At 24.6% G+C, this 22,120-nt stretch overlaps 1 protein-coding gene across 1 annotated transcript; it reads right to left on the bottom strand.

Moving 5' to 3' along the window:
- Positions 1-1,206: 1,206 nt before the first annotated feature.
- Positions 1,207-20,078, bottom strand: LOC117173728 (methyl farnesoate epoxidase-like). Its single transcript, XM_033362369.1, has 8 exons — positions 19,994-20,078; positions 15,351-15,648; positions 14,734-14,922; positions 11,637-11,817; positions 8,993-9,107; positions 8,733-8,913; positions 4,901-5,160; positions 1,207-1,385 (listed from the first exon to the last, which is right to left on the bottom strand). Exons 1-8 carry the CDS (start codon positions 20,076-20,078, stop codon positions 1,207-1,209), a joined length of 1,488 nt encoding a protein of 495 aa, XP_033218260.1.
- Positions 20,079-22,120: the final 2,042 nt, after the last annotated feature.

Raw genomic sequence — 22,120 nt, 5'->3', positions numbered from 1 at the left:
TCGTTATTATTTAACATTGCACTATTTTAGTTGAAGATTCAATATTTCAGTCGAAAAGTCGGCTCTTTGTGTGAAAATTTAAATATTTTGTTAAAAACTCCATTTTTTAAATTTACTTTTTGAACTAAAACTTTAACTTTTATAGTTGATATTAAAACTATTTGGTGAAAAAAAAAACGTTTCTTTTTTTATTGATTATTAATTTTTGTAACAGAAAATTTTACTTTTCCAATTAAACTGTCAACACTTCAGTTCAAAATTTATCACTTTTGTTGAAAATTAAACTATTTTTTTTTTAATTTCTTTTTTTGTTTTTGTTGAAAATTAATTGTTTGATCTAAAAATTTAACTAGCAGTTGATAGTTCAAATATTTTGCTTAAAATTAATTTTTTTAACCGAAAAATCTATATTTATTGTTTTAAATTCATCTTTTCTGTTTTATATTAAACTATTTGAGTTAAAAATTCAACATCTAAGTTCACAATTCACAACTGTAGTTGAAAAGTTAACTATTTCGTTAAAAGAATTTGTTATTGATTGATTATTAATTTTTCTAACAGAAAATTGAACTGTCAGTTGAAAAAGCAAGTCTTTGGTTAAAAATTAATTTTTCGAACTAAAACTTTAACTGCCAGTTAAAAATTGTACTATTTTATTAAAAAATAATTTCTTGCGCCAAAAATTTAACTATCAGTTGAAAGAAAATTTCTTCTGGTGCATAATTACATGTTTAATATTTAATTAATGTTTCGAAATAAAAATTTAACATTTCTAGTTAAATTATTTTGTGAAAAACTTGTTTCTTTTTTAATTAACTGTTAATTTTTTTAACAGAAAATTTGAATATTCCAGTTTCCTATTCCATCGTTTTAGATAAAAATTCATCTCTTCGGTTGAAAATTAATTTTCTTATTTGAAAATTAAGCTCCTCAATTATTGAATAAAAATTGCTCTATTTTCAAGATTTATGTATGATTCTAAAAATTCATGTATTTTTTAGAAAATTTGTCTAGGAAAACTATAGGTTAATTATTTACAATAAAAACCACAACATACTTATTTTAAAAAATATTTATATTATGTAAGTTAAATAAAAATGAAAATAGAACTTATAAGAAAATAATTTATAGAATTACTATATTCCATTTTATAAACAAATAAATTAATTAAAACGTTTATAAAATAAATATGAGAATTGAAAAATATTAACGTTCTGAAAGTAGAAGTTTGCAGTTTGGTGGGGCGGTTGTCATTCCATTTATTCCTGTCAGACAGGGAAGAGGTTCGCCTGGAGCCAAAGAAAAATTAAACTTTTGTAGGAGGCAAGCTGTAAACAATAGCAAACTGTTTTTTGCAACTGTGGCACCTATGCATTTTCTGCGACCTAAAAATAAAAATTTTAAGCATTTTAAATCAATATTTAAATATAAAAATTCAAATTTCGCGCCATAATAACTATAAAATCATAGGTTTTGGCTAAGTGTGACTTTGGAGAGATTCGGAAGAACCATTGGCGCCAAATATAAATTGAACAAATCGTATCTCTTTTAAAACTAATTTTTAACGATAAATAGTTGTTGATTAAATAATTTGGTTTCTTTTTTACCATTTTATATCAAATAGTATAATGAAGCGCACACGCATAGCTTTTCCATTTAAGGAGGCAAATAATTTTTAATACGAAATAAAAATTGTCAAGGCCTATTTTTTTTTAAGTTTTTGAATACTTGAATTTGAGTTAGAATTATATTTTGAGATCTGAAAGAAGGGAATTAATTTTCTTATTTTCTTGTAGTTATGTATATGAAAATAAATTTCCGAAGGTTCTCAAAACAATTGAGAAATATTTTTAAAGATATTAAATGTGTCAAAAAAGAATGTACAGAAAAATTTGATAATATATTTTTCATTTCACGACATTGTACCAAATTCTAGGCAAAGCTTGTGTCAGTTTCAAAAATATTTAAAGCTTTTGAAAGTTTTGAAAAATTTCGGAAATACATACAATATTTTGGGAAATGTCTTCAAGTTTTAAAATGCTTTCAAGCTATTCAAACCTTTTGAAATTCTTAAACATCTTTGAGAATTATTCGAATCTTTCCGAACAATATTTTCGCAAAATGAAAAAAATTGTCTTTAAAACTTGGAGACTATCTTTTCAAAATTCTGAAAATATTTTGAAATGTTTAAGATTTTTTTAGTATTTTCTTAAATTTAATTTTTTTCAATTAATCACATTTTTCGAGAACATTCAAAAAAAATAATTCTCCTAAAATCTTTCAAAATTCTTTAAACGCTATAAAAGTTTTTGCTCAAAATAAAAAAAAAAATTTTGCTTCAATTTTTTTAAATTGTTTTAAGTTGTCAATTATGTTTGACTGTTTAAAAAACATCTAAATTTCTTTTAAACTCCTTTGCATTTTTTGAAATTTTTTAATCTGTTGAAGATGAAAAATATTCCCTTAGAATATTTTGGATTCTTTTTAAAAAGTTTTTATAATCTTTTTTAATCTTCCAGATCTTCCGAATATTTGTTGTAAGAACTCAAAGTTTTTCTAATTTTTTTAAATCTCACAAAGTTGAAAAAATGGGCCTAACATCCTCCAAATTATTTTTTAGCAATATTGGAGATATTTTGTAATATTTTTAAACGTTCTTTCTAATTTAATACTTAAAATAAAAGATCAATCACAATTTTCCGAGAAAATTCCAGGAACTATTTTATTCTTTCGAAACCTTTTAAAATTTTCAAAAGGCTTCTTTTTGTAAACAAATTTAGGAATTTATATTTTGTTTAAAAATGTGTTTAATCTTTTGAGAATTTAAGTTATTTTGTAATCTTTTAAATATATTTCTAAACCTTCTGAGTACCTTTACAATTTAAGATTTTTTAATGAATTTTCATATATTTTTTAATGTTTTCCAATTTTTTTCTTTGGAATTTAATTTTTTTGAAATAGGAAATCATTTTATGTTTCGACAAAAAATCTTAAAGAGATGATTCTCTAAAAATACCTGAAGATTCTTTGAACCCTTCAAACATTTTTGTTACAATTTAAAAAAAAACTAAATTTTGCTTTACATTTATCAAAATCGTTTCAACTTTCATATTATTTTTAAATCTTTCACAAATTTATAAACATTTTTAAACTTACTGGAATCTGCTCTGAAATGTTTTATTCTTGCAGAATTCAAAACATTTTCTATAAAATTCCTCTTTCAAAATAAAAAATAATTTGTAATTCTCCCAGCAATCTAAAGAAATTATTTTTGGTTCTCTTGAAATCTTTTAAAATTCTTAAATAGCTTCTTGGTTCAAGTTTATAAAAATCCTCTAAGGGTATTTTTCAATGTTTCTAAAAGATCCAAAACTTCTAAACATCTTTTGAAACAATTCTGTTTTCATATAAAATTTTTGAATCCTACAAAATTTAGAAAATTATACCAAAATCTTTTCAAGTTTCAAATTATATTTAAATCTTTAAAACTTCTTAATTTCTATGAAGCTTGCGCGATTTTTTCTAACATTTTGTTATATTGCAAAATTGAAAAATTAAAAAAAATTTTTAATTCATTTGAATCATTCTCAATTTTCATTTAAAATTAATTTTTTTAAATAAAGATTCATGCGAAATTTTCCATACATTTTCAGAATTTTTTTTGAAACATTTTAGAATTCTTAAAAAATTAATTCCTTTCAAAATAAAAAGAAAATCTTTTTAAAATTATTATATTATATTTTCTTCATTAATTATTTTAAGTTTATTATATTCTTATTATTATTATTATCTTTTTAAAACTTCTACCACTTCTAAATATCTTTGTCAAAAATTCAGTATTCCTAGAAAATTTGTAAGTCCTGTCAAATTATAAAAGTTGTCTTGAAATTTTTTGAGTTTCCAATTATTTTCGAACCTTTTCAACATTTCAGAATAGATCAAATTTACACGATTTTATTTTTAAATTTTGAAATCTTGCAAAATTGCCTGATCTTGTTTTAAACTGTTTCTCATTTTTTGCTCGAAATTTTAGGAAACCATATGAAATGCATTGAAATATTTTTTAATTTTAATTTTTAATTTATATTTGAGAATAAAGAACTATTAAAATTTTGCCATTAATTTTGAGAATTTTCTTTATTTGTTGAAACCTTTCAGAATTCTGAAAAATGTTTTTTTTTTCAATCTTGTAAAATCTACAGTTGGTTCGAAATTTTCTTAAATCATATTAAATAAAATTTTTTAAAGATATTTTTGAAACTTAAATAACCCAAATATTTTTTTTTAATAATTAAAAGTTTTTTCTACCATTTTTTTCAACCCCAAAAAATTTAAAAAATTGCCTCAAAATCATCCATTATCTTTAAAGGCTCATTTTTCTAAACAGTCAAAGACTTCTGAGTCTTCTAAGTTTAGAAAAATCTCTTCTTGTAACATTTACTTTACAAAATTTGACATTATTAAAAATTCCCCCCTGATATATGAAAAATGTACATTGTGTTCAAATATTTGTAAAAGCCTTTCAAGCTGAATTTTATCATAATGTAAAATTACTTGTTTGGAAAATATTATTTAAAAAATTGATGGTGCAGATAGTTTATTATCTTTTTGAATAGATTAAAAACGCAATGATTGTTATTGAAGAAAAAGATTCTTATTTATAGAAATAATCCTTTAAGTTTGTTTAATTTGTAATTATTTACATTAGTTTATTTTAATCATTTTCAAAAGTTCCATTTTCTTTTCTAGTATGCTGTTTTTATTCGACTTGGTTATTATGAATACTTTTTATGACATAATTTTTATAATCTTATCAAAAATAATTATCCCATATTTTATACCAAAATCATAACTGTAAAAAAGCTAGTATAATTATATTAATTTTTTAAATAAACAATACCTGTTCCAAAAGGCATTAACCACGAATCTTCGATAAATTCTCCTTTATCATTGATGAATCTTTCTGGTCTGAAATTTTCAGGATCACCCCAATGTTCCTTATCCATATGAACACTAACTAAATTGGCCAGAAGTGTATAATCTTTTTTTATTTCATATCCAAATAGTGTGGAATCTTTGAGTGCACGATGAGGCACAACTGTTGGTGCTACGTGAGAAATTCTCAAAACTTCTGCTATTGCCGCATTCAGATAAGGCAAACTAAAAAATTATTCAATTAATTAAAAATTAATAATAATTTATTAAAATTATAAATTATTTTATTTTGATTCATTTCATTCTATGAAGAAGATTTTTTTAAATATTGAAACATATTTAAATAATACCCCCAATAGCTCTAGAGTTCCTCAAACTGTTGATAAGTACTTCCGAAAAGTTCCGCGAGAATTTTTTTTAACAAAAATAGCTTGCTTCCCATTTTTTGAAACTTGAACTTTTTTTAATGACCTTTCATTTTTAAAAGAGTTCTGGAATCGTCTAAACAAAATTTGAAAAATATTAAAAACTCAAAAGTTAGAACATTTTTAATATTGAAACTTTGTGATGAATTTCTCTTTTAGAGTTCCAAGAGTTTCAGTTAGAGTACTGTTCCTTCTTATAGAGTTCTACCAAAAAGTGTCATGACACTTTTCGATTGAGTTGAAATTTAAAAAACTGCAGTACTTTAAATATAAATAAAATGTCGGATATACAAAAATTTATTCAATTTCAAAAGTTCTGACAAGAGTTCTGCCTTCCCCTCCCTCCACAAGAGTTAAACAAAAAATATTTTGACGTTTTTCTATAAACCCAAAATTCAAAAAACTTTTACTTTTTATTTTACTTTTTACTTTACTTTTTATTTTACTTTACTTTTATTTTACAAAATACTTTTCAATCTCATTGAAAAATGTCACAAGAATTTTTGATATAAAAGATAGAAAAGAACTCTAATCAGAACTCTGTGGAAATAAAAAAAATTTATTTCCAAAATTTGTGTTATATTCGAAATGCTGTAATTCTTTCAGTTTTGGCTTGATCACAAAATGTCACAAAAATTTTTGTGGAACTCTTCTAAGGGGAACAGAACTCTGATCAGAATTCTTTAAATTCAAATTTTGTTTCATTCAAAAAAAATTGTTTAAAGTATCCAAAGTTGTTTGAGTTTTGATTTGTCTGAAAAGTCTCATAAGACTTTTAGTAGAACTCTTGGGGGGGGGGGGGGATCAGAACTCTGATTAGAACTCATGGAAATGTAAAGGAAAACTTCATCAAACGTGTTCAATTTTCAAAGTTTATTACTTTTTTAAAATTCTGTTAATAGAGAACTCTAAATTTCTTTAGGAATTAAACGATCATTCGAAAAAGGTCCATTTTTTTAAAAGTGGAAGCCTGGTCACTTAGAATTCAAAAAAAAGTTAACATTCGCAAAATTGAGAGACTTATCTTCTAGTTCCAAAAGAGTTCTGGAATTCAATACATATGTAATTACGAAAAAGCAAAAATCTTAAGGTTAGAATCTTTTGAAAAATGAAAAATTTGTACACTTTTCGTTCAAGTAAAAATTCGAAGAACTGCAGGACTTTAAAGAAAAATAACATTTTTTAGACAATTTTTTTAAATTTATAAAGTTCTAAAAAGAGTTCTGCCTTTCTCTTCTACTCGTAAAGTCGAACGAAAAAATATTTTTACATTTTTCTATAAAGCCACAATTCAAATAACAAGAACTCTGATCAGAACTCGGTTTCGAAAAAATGAAAAAAAGGAAAGTTCGAAAATTTTGAAAACTCAAAAATTTGGACGAATTTGTCTTCTAGAGTTCTAAGAGTTCAAAAAGTGATTTGCATTTTTTTTGCAAATTTTTACTCATATATATAATATATTTTTTTTCTACAAATACTTTGTTTTTTTGAATACATTTTAGAACCATTTAGAATTATTTATAACCATTTTACCTTAGAACTGTATTTGTTTATATAAATTGTTTAAGTAATTGGCGTTCCCGATTCTCGTCAATATTAGAAACAAATTTGCATTCTCCTACGCTTCGCAGTATAAAATTAGTTAAAGATATTTTTTCATTATATGTATAATAAAATAACAAAAAATTATAAATACATTATTTGTTAAAAGCGTGTTTTTTACAATTTTCAATAAGTTAAGGCTTATTTAAGTGTCTTCGTAAAATAATTTGATAAAAATAATATTATCATATAAAAAAACTTCTCTGAATATTATTTTTTTCGAAACATTATAAACAAATTGATTAAACAAATGGATTGTTCAGGCATTTGTTAACGAAAAAAATGTTTTTCTTTATTTATTTTGGTCCTTTACACTGTTTGCTTTTTGATAATTTCAGCTACACTCATAAATAGTTCATAAATTGCATGGTTTTTTAAAACAAATTTTATAAACATATCAATTATTCAGGCATTTGTCGACGGAAAAATGAGTTTTTTTAAACGCCAGTTCTTCTGATTGGAAATCCATGATAATTTTAGCGACCTTTATGATTATTTGATCGAATGTATTTATGTCGACGCATTTTTTCATTAGATTTGTTTAAAAAAAAAACTTATCTACTACTTATTAATGTTGCTGAACTTACCATAAATTTCCCAATTGACTCACATAGAAAAAGTTAATTTTTTTTGTCGAAAAATGCCTGAATAATGAATTTTTATTTAATTTTATTTATAATATTGAAAAAAATTACTGTCGGAAATTTTTTTTCTAATAATATTATTTCCATCCAAACTTCTTGCAATAAAACTAAAAAAAAAACTAAAATTATCGAAAATTATCGCAGACACTTTCAACAAATTATCTATTTATACATATTTTATATTTCTTAAATAATAATAAAACATCTTCAACTAATGTTAATCTATAAAATATAGGCAACTGTAATATATTTGCTACTATTGACGAGCATCGGGAAAGTCAAATAAAAAAATGGTATTTTTTTGTCATGTTTTCTTATTTATAAAAAAAATTTATAAAATAAATAAAAAATCGGGTTTGAAAGCTCTCTGAAGAATTAAAGCAGTATTTTTTTCTTAAATTTTTCATGTCCAAATCGGTCAAGATTTGTCGGCTGTTTTTGTGTTATAAATTGGGGAAGATCAAGCTATGCGCGCTCCGGGGCTAAGCACGCACTTTTTCGCTCAAAAAAAAAAAAAAAAAAAAAAAAAAAAAAAAACCGGTATCACGTGAAAACTCGCCTACTCGTGTGTAAAAGAAATTTCAAATCGTTTAATGTGAGATATTTTTTTCGGCTAACCAAAATAAATAACGCTATGTGGCTGAGCGCGCGGTTTCTCGCAAAAGCTAAGTGCGCAACTCGGGTGAAAATTATGGGACTGAAAAATTATTTTGTGTACGACTTTATTAGAAATTCGGATTTTTCGTTCATTCGTGAAGAGCAGAAAATCGCCATTTTCGCCCTAGGGCCGAAATTTTATTTAAAAAGTGCGCCTTAGGGGGGGGGGGAAATAGATAAAGCTGTGATCACGAAGAAAAAGCTTGTATCTTTGAAAGGAATGATAAGTAGTTGTCCGTTGATAAGAAATTAAATGTTTTTATCAAATTAAAAAACTTTATTTAGAAAATCCAAAGCTGCGCGCTTATTACGCCTTTTTTCGTACGTCTTTAGAGTGAGCGTCAAATTTATCACTCCTCCAAGCTATATCCTCATTTTCTTTCTTAATTAATTTTGTTATTAAAAATCAATGATGGAAAAACTATGCGCGCTAAGCCTCGGTGCCTCATACTCAAAAAAATTTACTTACTTATTTTTATAATCAAGAGAAGGTAGTGACTCAGTTCCAAACACTCTGTCGAGTTCTTCTTGAATTTTTTTTTGTATTTCTGGTTTTACAGAAATGTAAGCAATAAGAAATCCCAGACTGTTATTCGTAGTTTCGAGTCCAGCGCCAAAAAAGTCCTTAATTAGTGCAAAAAGCTCTAATTCTTTATAAAAAAAATATAAATTATTTCACCAAGGAAATGCAGAATTTCAGATTCAAAATTGGAAAAAAAATTAATTTACCATTAAAAATTGATGTCGAATCGTTTTTTCTTTTTTCTATTTCTTCGAGGTATGCACCTATCATATCGTTGTGAACACCTTCTGCTTTTATTTCCTTATGTCTAGCTAGCTCTGACTACAAATTTGTTAAAATTTAGGAAATTTCATTGAGATTAAAATCAAATTTAAAATCCTATTTAACGTCCAATAATCAAGTTAATGAGCAGATTTCCTGAAAATAAAACCAAGAATCCAACGACCACATTTGGACAATCGCCATAAAATATTCCTATTGCAATCTGAAAAAGAACAAAAATTTCTTTTTTTCCTAAAAAAGACAAGAAAAAAATCTTCCCGCTACGCGGGCACATTCTTGGTACGTGTTACGCGCGCGACTCGCGACCTTGAGCGCGTCAAGGACGCTCAATTTTTGATTCTCGCGCTTCGCACTCGGTCTTAGGTTTTTCGTACATTCTTGCGCAAACCTTTTAAAATTGAGACTAAGAAAATCTACCACTGTAATTCTGTGACTGTGAATTCTCTTTTGTTAAAAGATCATAGCTCGAGAGTTTGAGCGCACCTACGGCGCGCGACTGATGGCTCTCGCACTCCACGCTCGGTGTTTGCATTTCTCCCACATTCGTGAACAGACCTTTAAAAATCACAGGTCAAAGGATCGACAACTGTGATTTTGTGATTGTGAACTCTCTTTTGTTAAAGCTCTTTCGGCTTTAACGAACACATTCTCATCACGTATCTCGTGTTTCGTACTCGATTTTGTCCCAACTGTCAACTTTTCTCCATTACACTCAACAACTTTAAATCAAATATAATAAATTTTTTATGTAACTCTGCGTGGGATTGCTTATTCAGATATTGAAAAATAAAGTACAAATTGTATTTATCATGATTACTTTAATATTTGTTTCTTATTTTGCTTTAAATTATATTCTAAGCTGCACTGAAACATGTATCATTTCAATAAATGTATATAATTATAATTCATAAAATTAATGAAAATTGAAATAGACTAATTCTTATTTCCCTTTTTTTATAATTTTTTCCAAAAATCTATTTTTTTAATTTTTAATCTGATTTTTTACGATTGAAAGAAAGTCTACTCGCCCTATCTAAAAATTATTAATAACAAATTTATAAATTTTATTAGGTAAGCAACTTTTGTCTTTTAATTTTATTTCGTAACTTGTGTAATTTTTTTTATTTTGAGTGTTATTTTTTACGATTAAAGCAAAAACTACGGGTCCTATCAAAAATCATTCATGAAAAATTTGAATGAGTTTTCGAAATTTTTTTTAAGAGTAACTTTTGTCTATTTCTTTTTTTTATATGTTGTGTCGCTTGTCAAAAAATTCACTTTTTTAATTTTATTGTATATTACGCATAAAAAACTGCGTATCTTATGATAAATAATTATTAAAATTTTATAGCCCTTTTTTAGATAAACAATTTTTGTCTCATTTTTTTCGTAGCTTGTGTCGTTGGTTCAAAAAAATTTTATTAATTTTTTTATTGTTAATGTTTTTTTTACGACTAAAGATAAAAACTACGCGTCCTATCGAAAAGTAGTTTATAACAAATTTGTAGATCTTTTCAGGGTGCCCAATTTTAGCTCATTAATTTTATTCGTATCTTGCATAGTTTGACCGAAAAATGGAATTTTTTGGTTTTTTATTACTTTTGGTAGGATAAAATTTTGAATTTTAAACTTTTTGACCGAATTCAAAAAGTTGTTATTATAATATTGCAGGGTTTTGAAAAATCAACGTTTTTCATTTCCTGATTTTTTTTTCATATCGTGCCTTGTTTGGCTTAGAATGTTCATTTAGGTTTTTCTTTTGGATTTTGAAAAAATGTGGTTTCAAAATTTAAGAAAATATGCTCACTTTTTAAATTTTCATCCCAAATAGTTTGTTTACAAACTTGTTCTTTCTTTTGAGGTCCACAAAAATTTTTCCAAAGCAGAATCCAATCTGATCAATTTTTCGAAAGTTATTGTGCTTCCAGAATACAGACTACAGGCTACGGACAGACAGACAGTCAGACGGACAAGAGACATTCGTAAATTTTTTTTTCTGGCTCAGAGGGTCTCAAAACGTAGAAATTTTATGAAAACCGACAAAGAGAAATTTTAGATAAAAATATTACCTTCTCATTAGGATGAGAATGTAAAAAAATTTCTGCCTTTGGCAAAAATAAAAAAGAGGAAAATTGATTTTTTACTTATTTTTTGCCTTGATGAGGGTGCTGTGTAAGTGCCGAAACCTTAATGTTTTTATTTATAAATGTTTTTTTTTGGCTTGATAATGATAAAAAAAATAAATACGAAAAAAATATAAAATAGAATGTGTAAAAAACGAGAAAAGAAGGGGGATTGGTTGCTTGCCTTCCCATTTTTCTCTCCTTTTTTTATTTTTGTCTGGAGGGAGAATTTTTTTTCTCTTTCAGAAAAAGAAAAAGGGAATTTTTTGTTTTTTCTTCAGATTGCAATAGGAATTTTATGGTCAGTGTCCAAATGTGGTCGTTGCATTCTTGGTTTTATTTTGGGGAATTCTGCTAATTTCCAGATTTTTTATTTCAAATTTTATTAAAACTGGACTTTTAAATAAATAAGTTAATAATTTGAAAAAATTTAATATTTATTTACTTCTAGGAACTTTCTTATTCCTCCATGGCATTTTTTCAAGGCATTGAATCCACTGTATTCTGGAATAAAAAATCTCAAAAATGGCATGTGATCCAAAAGTCCACCTGCGGCACTTGTATGCCTTGCTAAATTGTATAACATTTCAACAGCTTCTTGTAATTTAGCATTTTCTTCTGTCAATCTACATGAATAATTTTTTTTTTAATTAGACATTTTTTTATTCAGGCAATGAACCACCTACCTGATTCCTACCTTTACCGACATTTCTTCCATTCAACTCACGTTCACACGAAATCACAACATTTGGAAATATTTTTAATTATTTAGGTTTTATTGAAATAATTTGAAAATGAAAACAGAAAATTTTAAGACAATATTTTAAAATATTACAAAATGTATTTTTTTTTAGAACTTGCAACAAAATATATTTTAAAGTTCTAAAAAGTTTAAAAAGATTTTATTTTTATAGTTTTTAATCTAAAGAAAATGTAAATTTTTGCAACTTTAAAAATAAAATTTGGATACTTTGGACCATTTGTAAAGATATTAACAAATTGCAAAAAAATGTAGATTTTAGTAATTTTTAAATTAAATTTTAAAGCTTTTAATCATTTTAAAAGGTTTCAAACGGATTTGGAATACATTAAAAATAATTTTAACAAAAAAAAAACGTAGAATTTTTAAGATTTAAAACGAAATATTTCGAAGCTTTTTAAGAATTTTAAAAATTCGCAAGAAAGTATAACAATTTTCTTAAGACGACTGAAAATTTTTAAGTATTCTTTATCTCACAAAATTTGTTTTAATGGAATATTCAAAAAGATTGCAAAGCATTCCAAAAGGAATCTGAAAATTTTTGAGGCAATTTTTTTTGTTAATTTTGCAAAATTTTCGTTTAAATTTCAAAAATACTTTCAAATTTGAAAACATTTTTAAAAACAAAATGCAAAATGTATATTTTTTAAGTTTTTGGAAAAAATTTTGAATACTCTAAAGATTTTGAAAAGTTTCAAAATAATAAAAAAAAGTTATAAAGATTCGTAGAAGTATTGAAAGTTATTCTTTTTTTAAATTAGTTCGAAGAGAACATTTAAAAAAAAAGTTAAAAAATTACAGAAGATTGTCAAAATTTTCAAAAAAAAAAATGAGGAAGATTGTATAACAATTTTAGGAATAATTCGAGTCAGTTTTCAAAAATATCATTTGGAATTTTAGAAGTTTTGGAAAGAATAAAAATATTTTTTAAGTTTGGAAAATTTTCAAAAAGTTCATAATTTTTTTCTAACTATTTAGACTTTTTTGACGTTTTTTAATATATCTTAAATCTTTAAAAGTTTAAAATTATAATTTGCCCAAAACTTTTCTTTCTCTTGACTGAATAATATTTTTTCGTTGAAAATTGGCAAAATTGATTAAAATTGCAACTATTTGGTTTAATGTTAAAATACTTCTTGTTAAAAATTCAGCTATTTTGTTGAAAATTCTTCTTTTTGTATGAACTTAACTATTTTTTATTTGAAATTACAATATTTTGAAATTTCAATCCACTTATATTTTTCGTTGAGGAATCGTCATTTTGGTTGAAAAAAAATGAATTATAAGTTAAATCTTCAACTGAAAAAGATTCAAGATTTATTTTCTCTTTTTTTAAAAATGAAAATCCAATTAAAAGGCGTTTAAATTTGAATCAATTTGTCAAGAAGTAATTTCGTTGGTAAAGGATTCATCATTTAAAATAAAAATTCGTCTTTTTGGTAGAAAAATATTCTTCATTGTAGAAAATTCATGCATTTTACTGAAAAATAACTTTTTTCTTGAGAATTGATATTTCTGGGTTGAAAAAGTTAAACTCTTTTGTAGAAAATTAATCTTTTTTGGAAAGTATTTTTTTTCTTTTTGTTTAAAAATAGGACTAGTTGAAAATAAATCTTTCTTGGTTAGGCATCAACTATTTAAGTGAAAACTGATATTTTTAAAGTGGTTTTTAATCGAAAATTATTAGATTTCGTAATATAAAAATCTAGTATCTCATAGAAATTTTGGATGTTAGTTGTTTGTAGTCAGAAACTGGTCGTTTTAATCAAAATAAAAGTATATAAAGAAGATTTATGACAATTTTAGATTATGTTAGTATTTTAAATCTAAAATACATATTGAAAATTAAAAATCATTATAGTTCAAACAAGATTTGTAATTTTTAAACAGTTTTAGATTATGTTAGCATATTTCACCGAAAATTGTTTAAGAAAAAAATTATTATATTTTAGGTGCTCCTAAATTAAAAAAAAATTTCGGTTGTGTGTTTTCAGTGTGAAAAAATTAATTAAGAAGAAGATTTAAAAATTTTAAAAATTTTAGGTTACGGTTCCGTTAAATAAATAGAATTAGCATTTCAAAATAAAAGTCCAATTTTCAAGAACTTTAGGTTATGTTGGTGTGTTTCACCTAAAATCGTTATTTTTAATTTTTATCCAAGATTCTTTTTATGAAATAAAAAAATGTACAAGTTTATAAAACTTTTGTTTTTTTTTTTCGTTCGAAATTGAAATTTTCGTCAAAAAAAGCATTAGATTTTTAAGTAAATTAGCAACTTTTGAACAAAACGAATATGATTGCAATTTAAACAAGATTTTGATTTTTTAAATAAATTTTTTATTATTCTAGTGGTTTTTCTTGAAAATGAGTATTTTTATTCAAAATGATTATATTTTAAAGATGTGTCGCAAATTTTCAAAATTTTAGGTTATGTTGATATGTTTCATCAGAAATCGGCATTTTTAAAGAAAAAAAGAAAAAAATTTAATCCATAATTATAATTTTTTTTAATTTCTTATGTTATTCAAGTGTTTTTGGTCTAATATCACTGTTGTTAAGAAAAAATAAAGATGTTTTAAAAAAAATTTACAATACTTGAATATTAATTAGCTTACTTTAATATTTTTCGTCAGAAATTTGTATTTTCATGACATCATAACATCAAAACAAAATTATATAATTAAAAAGTTGTCGATAGATCGAGTAAGTGCTACATTGCCAATAATAATTAATTTTAATAAATGCAGATATTGTTTGATAATATATTTTTCATTAAACTTACTTTAAACCACCCACTAAATTCCAAATATTGTTTAAAATCGAGATACTTGAGTGTTTTGAAAAATTCTCAATTACACCATTCTTCGAATTTCTTCTGAGGTTGGTTATCAAGGAATTGACATTGTCCAAAATTAAATCCTCCATTGTTCTTTTTCCGAATCCTAAATGCTTTAAACTTTTCTGTGCAAACCTAAATATTATTAATTAATAGGGAGTCATTTTTGCATTTATAATTTAATTTTTTTAATTAAAAATTATTTGTGAAAAAGAGATCCCCCTCCCCTTGCCATGCTGGGAATCGAACCCAGGTCTTCCAATTGCCGGTCGGGTGCTCTACCCACTAAGCTACTGGAGAGATCAAATAAGAATATTTTTTTACAGACATGCTATATGCCAAGGTTTCCTCTAAAAAATCATAGATATAAAATACAGAAAATTTTTCCAGTAGCTAAATGGGTAGAGCACCCGACCGGCAATCGGAAGACCAGGGTTCGACTCCCAGCGGAGCGAAGAGGGAAATTTTTTTTCGCAGATAAAAGTTAATTTTGAAAATGTTAGAAAAACGGAAAAATCTGAATTTAAGTAATTTAATGTTAATTGAATTTTAATTTTATTTACCTTCTGTGATCAGTCCATACTTTTTCTTCTGTAAAAACCATTCCTCTTCTAACACCCATTGTTCTGTACCGAAATGAAAAAGAATCTGGTCTCCCATCAAATTCTGGTCGACTCAACATTTCCACAATTGCCTCTCGCCCGGAAACTAAAATAAATGGTTTCGCGTATCCCAAACGTAAGCCTACAACTGGCCCATATTTTTCCGCCAAATGGGAAAAGGCACATGCAAAATATTTTTTTTCTTTCAAAAGTTTTTTCATATCCAACATATTTCCAAGCACTGGCAGGCCTTTGGGTCCTAAAATATTTAATTTACTATCAGTTTAAAAATTCTGTTCCGAGCTAAGCAAGAGTGAAGCGGTTGCTGGTAATTTATTGACAGACGATAATGGTTCGTGCCCATGCTAAGGTACCACAAGTAGGTAAGGTAGATTCATTCGTACCTAATATCAACTAATAGCAGAAGGAAGTAGCATATTGTAGGTGGGGCCTTACCGACTGGTGGCATTTTAGCACGGACACAAACCATTACCATCTGTCGGTAAAAGAACTGCCACTGTTTTACTGTTGCTTAGCTCGAAACAGAACCCAATAACAAAAACTCTGCTGCTATACTTCTTGTATCAATTTGCATTCAAACTGTTAAGAAAAAGGGAAAATTTTCTACAAAAAAAAAGTATTTTACACTTTTTAAAATTATGCTTCGTCTTTTTTACTAAAAAATTTAAATATTGAGTTAAAAAGTGAACTATTTTGTGGTAAAATTGTCCCTTTTAAATAATTAGTAAATAGATGGTTTAAAAATCTTTTTTTGTTGTTGAAAATTTAAGTAATGTGTTTAAAATTCATTTTCTTGTTTTTGAAAGTTAACGGTTTTAATCAAAAGTAAACTATTACATTATTGGTTTAAAATTAATATTTTTAGGTCAACAATTTAAAAAATTGGTCGGAAAATGATTTTTTTTTGCTTGAAAGTACATGTGTTTGGTTTTAAATATACCTTTTTGCTTGATATTTTTTTTTAATTCAACTATTTTTGTGAGAAGTCGTCTTTTCTGTTTGAAAATTCAACTGCTTTGTTAAAAATTCGCATTTTTAATTTAAAGATTCATCTTTTTCAGATTGAAATTCATTTGAAAATATAAATATTTAATTTTATGTCAGGAGTAGATCGTTTTTAGTTAAAAATTTAACTATTAAATTTTTCATCTTGTTTTGTTTGAAACTCAACTAGTAGGTTGAATTCAGCTTTTTTTAACTAAAAATAAACATTTTTGCTGAAATATTAATTGTAAGATTTTTTGTTTAGAAAATATCTTTTAGTGTAATTTGATTTTCTTTCATTCAAAATTAAAATATTTCCTGGATTGAACTATTAATTATTATATTTTTTATTGAGAATTACCCTTCTTTGTTTACAAATTTGAATACTGGTTTAAAACTTAAATATCTTTCCCAAAAATTAATTTTGGTTGTTATTAAAGACTCATAATTTGAGATGATGATTAAAATATTTTGTTGGAAATTTGTTATTTTCAGTTTAAAAATTAATGCTCTTATCTGAAAATTAAACTATTCCATTATTGGTGAAAAATTATTATATTTTAGTTATTTGGTTTGAAAATGAACTTTTGTGGTACAAATTTATATTTTCGAATTAAAATTTGAACATTTTGCAGAAAATGTAACAATTTTCTAAAAAATTCGTCTTTTTGGCGAAGGAATAAACTGCTTTGTTGAAAAGTTTCCTACCAAGTTAAAAAATTCTATTATTTTTGTAGAGAACCTTGCTACGTCACTGAAAAATCTTTCTAAGCTGAAGATTCAACTTTTTTCTTGAAAATTCGTCACTTTGCTTTTAAAATTTATATTTTTGGTAAAAATATATTTTGGTAACAACTGTTTAGTTCAACAAAATATGTTGTGACGTTTCAAATATTTTGTAAAAAAATTATCTTTCTTGGTTGAATTCAACTTCTTTTTATTTAAAATAAAAATTTTTTTATGGGAAATGTCAAGTATTAATATTATCCTAAATATTCGTTTTTTTTCGTATCAAAAATTATTTTTGTTTTAACGAAAAATTTAACTACGCCATTGGTATAAAATTAATATAATATTGCATTATTGGTTGAAAGTTGATATTTATTAGTTGAAAATTCAAGAATTTGGAAGAAAAATTATATTTTTCGTTAGAAAATCGTCTTATTGGTAGAAAACTCATTTTCTGGATAAAAAACTGATCTGCTTAGTTCCAATTTAAACCACATGAATAAACTAGTTTGCTGAAAATAAGTTATTTTTTTAACGTATTGTGGTAACAAAAAATTGAATTATTCTATTTTTTGTTGAAAATTGAAGTTTAAAAATCAACTGCTTGGATAAAAATGTACTGTTTTGTTAAAAGCTTATTTTCCCGTTCAAAAATTTAACTACTCAGATTAAAATTCCTCTTTTTGGATTGAATATTCACTTTTTTCTTGTACGGAAATTGATATTTCTTTGTAGGAAACTTCTTGGTTAAAAATTGGTCTTTTTTGTTGAAAATTCAACTAATTTTTAGAAACTCATATTTGTGTTCCAAAATTCAACTGCTTAGACAAAAATTTGTCTTCAAATTGAAAATTTGACGTTTTCAAATTAAAAATCCATTTTTTTTTAGGAAAATTTGTTTTGGGTCAAGATCTTGGTTAAAAACTGGGCAATTTTTTTTCAATAACCAAATATTTGGCCAAAAACTCATCTTTTTATTTCAAAATTGAACAGCTTGCAAACAAATTAGTCTTTTTGTATTAGAAATTCAACGACTTCGGATTAAATACTAATTTAATAAAAAAAATTTTTGATTTTTTTGGTGAGCAACTTTTTTGTTAAAAATTCAGCTATTTTTTCAGAATTTAACAATTTTTTGAGAAACTCATCTTTTTCTTCAAAAATTTAACTGCTTGAATAAAAATTCGTTTCTTTGGATTGAAAATTCGTCTTTTGATTGAAAATTTAACGTTTTCTGATTAAAGATCGCACTTCTTGTAGGAAATTTTTTTTACGTAAGATCTTGGTTAAATATTAGCTTGTTTTGTTGAAAATTTAAATATTTTTTAAAAACTCATCTTTTGGTTAAAAAATTCATGTACTTAGATTAAAATTTATTTTTTTTTGGATTACAAATTTAACGTTTTTGGATTCAAAATTCATTTGGTTTTTGTTGGAAAACTTTTTTTTTGCAGGAAAATTCTTAGTTAAAAAATTCGTCTATTTTGTTGAAAAATTAACTATTTTTTAAAAACTATTTTTTTTCGGTTAAAAAAAATCAACTTATTGGATAAACATTCATCTTTGAATCAAAAATTCAACGTTTTCGGATTAAAAATTAATTTTTTTGTAGGAAAATTCTTCTTTTTTTTTGTAGACAAGCTCTTGGTTAAAAATTTAGCTGTTTGATTGAAAATTCTCAAATTTTTTTCAAATACCAAATAATTTGTCAAAAATTCATCTTTTTATTCCAAAATTAAAAAACTTGGATAAAAATTCTTCTTTTTGTATGGAAAATTCAAAGTTTTCGGATTAAAAATTCATTTTTTTTCAGGCACCTTTTTTGTTAGAAAAAATTAGCAATTTTGTTCAAAATTAAACTGTTTTTTAGAAACATATTTTTTTGTTGAAAAATTCAACTGCTTGGATAAAAATTCATCTTTTTGTGTTGAAAATTCAACGTTTTCGGATTAAAAATTAATTCTTTTAAATAAATTTTTTTTTGTAGGCAACTTTTCGTTTAGAAATTCAGCTATTTTGATCAAAATTCAACTATTTTTTAGAATCATATCTTTTTGTTTAAAAATTCAATTAGTTGGATAAAAATTTATCTTTTTGTGTTGAAAATTTAATGTTTTCGGATTAAAAATTAATTATTTTGAATAAAAATTCCTTTTTTTTTTTAGTAAACTTTTCGTTTAGAAATTCAGCTATTTTGATCAAAATTAAACTATTTTTTAGAAACATATCTTTTTGTTTGAAAATTAAATTAGTTGGATAAAACATCGTCTTTTTGTGTTGAAAATTCAACGTTCTCGAAGTAAAATGAATTTTCCATCGTAGGATAATTCATTTGTTTTCAAAGGCAAGTCCTTGATTAAGAATTTAGCTATCTGTTTAAAAATTCTTCCCTTTTTTCGAATTAAAAATTTGTTGATAAAAACTCATATTTTTGTTTAAAAATTCTTCTTTTGGGTTGAAAATTCATTAATTTTCTTCGTTAAAAATTTAACAATTTTATTTAAAATTTTTGTGCATTGCTTGAAATTTCAACTCATTGGTTGTAAATACAACTGTTTGGTTAAAAATTTAGATTTTTTTTTAGAAAAACTTATATTTTTGTTTAAAAATTCAAATTCTTGGAAAAAAATTTCTCTTTTTAATTTGAAAAATTATTTTTTTCGTAGAAAAATTCATGTTTTTGGTTGACATTTTTCTGGTTAAAAATTCAGGTATTTTTTCCCAAAATTCAACTATTTTTTAGAAACTCATATTTTTTTCAAAATGTATTTTTTCTGGTTTAAAAAGTAACTGTTTGCCAAGTAAAATGTATTCTTTTATTCAATGTGTTAAAAAAAATTTTAAAACTTTAAAGAATTAAATTGTGCTACCTGGTGGAAAATTACTCCCTCGTCTCCAGTCCATCAAGGCTTTAATTACCAAAAGTGAAACACAAGTAATAATAAGAAACCACATTTTATTTTTTTTGATCTGACACAAAAACAAATAAATTTTTTTATTCGTGCACTCCTTAAGGTTTATTTTGAAACTAGCCTTCAGCTCATGTTGAATGCATTTATAAGCATGTAAAAAGTTCCATAAAAAATATAAATCTGTGTACTGAATATACATGAATTGTCTTCTTTAAGATAGCCAAAGTCGACACTTGACTTTCTTAGTTACACGGAAAAATAACACGGAAACTCTACACGGAAAACGGAAAGTGATAGAAAGATTTTCCTCCTTAGAATTTAGTTTAAAAAAATTTGATTTATGTTATTTGCTACTTGAAAATATATGCTTCAATTTTAAATATTATAAAATGTAATTAATCATCATAAATAAAAATGAATGTTCGAAAATTTTCAACGGCTTTTTTAAAATGTTAATTTAATTTTAATCAGTTTTCAGTAATCTGTAACTGAATGTTTTTATTCAAATAATTCATTTCTCAAAAGCTGCGATTGAGAACTCTCTAATTTTCAAGATTTATAAATAAAAATGATTAAATTTGGATGATTTTGAAAATTATAAGTCAAGTTTTTATTTTGTTATCTTTGAAATTTAATAAATCTAGCATGGAAATCATCACCATCAAATAATTTTTAACTATAAAAATTAAACTTAAATAATTTTTAATAAACAAATTTTTTAATTAAACCTTCTTTAATTCTACAGATTTACCATTTTTACTTTTACAATTTTCAAAAAGGACAATCGAAAGCTCTTGTATTTTAGGGACGCATAATTAAAATTTTAAATTTTTAAATGATTTTGGCCATCAAAAGTCAGTTTTTTAATTTTTAATAATTGAAAGTGAAAAATTTTTAAATGAAAATCGTCAAAATTACTTTCAAAATTAAAAACATCAAGTGTCAAGTTCTTATCCCTAAATCTTCCAAGTGGAAGAATTTTTGAATGTAAAGCATCAAACTTACAGAGTTCGAAATTTAAAAAAAAACTTAAAAATCAAATAATTTGTAATTAAAAATTTGTAAAAATCAAAAGCAATTTTAAAGAATTAGAAGCTTAGAACATCAAGGGTCAAGTACTTTATCCTCAATCTTTAAAATTGAAGATATTTTTAAGTGAATAATAAAAGTTACAAAATATTTAATTGTGATTTCCAAATTAAAAATGGTTTAATTTTGAAAATTTAAAAATACAAATTTTTTAAGTTTCTATGACTATGATGATTTTCGAAATCAAAAGTTAAGTTTTCAATTTAAAATCTTCTAAATTGAAAACTTTTCCAATTTGAAACATCAAACTTACAGAATTTTTATTTGTAAAACTTACAGTATCTGTAATTGAAAATTGACAAAATTAAAAAAACTTTTAAAGAAATAGAAATTAAAACTCTCAAATTTTTTAATTTAACATCAAAAGCCGAGTTATTAATCTTAAATCTTAAAAATTAAAGGAATTTCGAAAGTAATTAATCAAAATTAGAGAATAATTAATTATAAATATCAAAACTAAAAGGGATTTAGTTTTAAAGATGTGAAAATACAAATTCTAAAATTTTTTATGACTTTGATGACTTTGGAAATCAAATGTCAAGTTTCCAATTCAAAATGTTCTCAATGAAAATTGTTTGGAGAATAAGGCATCGAACTTATAGAATCTTTACTTGTAAAATTTAAATTTTGAATAATTTGTAATTGAACATTGCTAAAATTAGAAACAATTTTCAAGAATTAGGAATTAAATTTTCAAGTGTTACAATTGAAAATTCTTCAGTTTTAAAAATGTAGAAATGAAAATTCTTAAATTTTTAACTTTAAAAGTCGAGTTTTTCATCCTAAATCTGCAAAATGAAGAAATTTTGAAAGCAAATAATCAAAATTACAGAATTTTTAATGGTAAACCTCAAAAATGAAAACACTTTTATTGTAAAGATGAAAAAATACAAATTCCTAAATTGTGGGTCCGGATGCAATAAGGGCACATAAAATTTTTTCGTGCGAAAACGAAGTCCCCTGGAGGCTTTAGAAAAAATTTTCGAATTTTAATTT

The sequence above is a fragment of the Belonocnema kinseyi genome, chromosome 5 (assembly GCF_010883055.1).
Source record: "Belonocnema kinseyi isolate 2016_QV_RU_SX_M_011 chromosome 5, B_treatae_v1, whole genome shotgun sequence".
NCBI classification, from domain to species: Eukaryota; Metazoa; Arthropoda; class Insecta; order Hymenoptera; family Cynipidae; genus Belonocnema; species Belonocnema kinseyi.
This window is presented reverse-complemented; position numbering and strand designations above follow the sequence as displayed.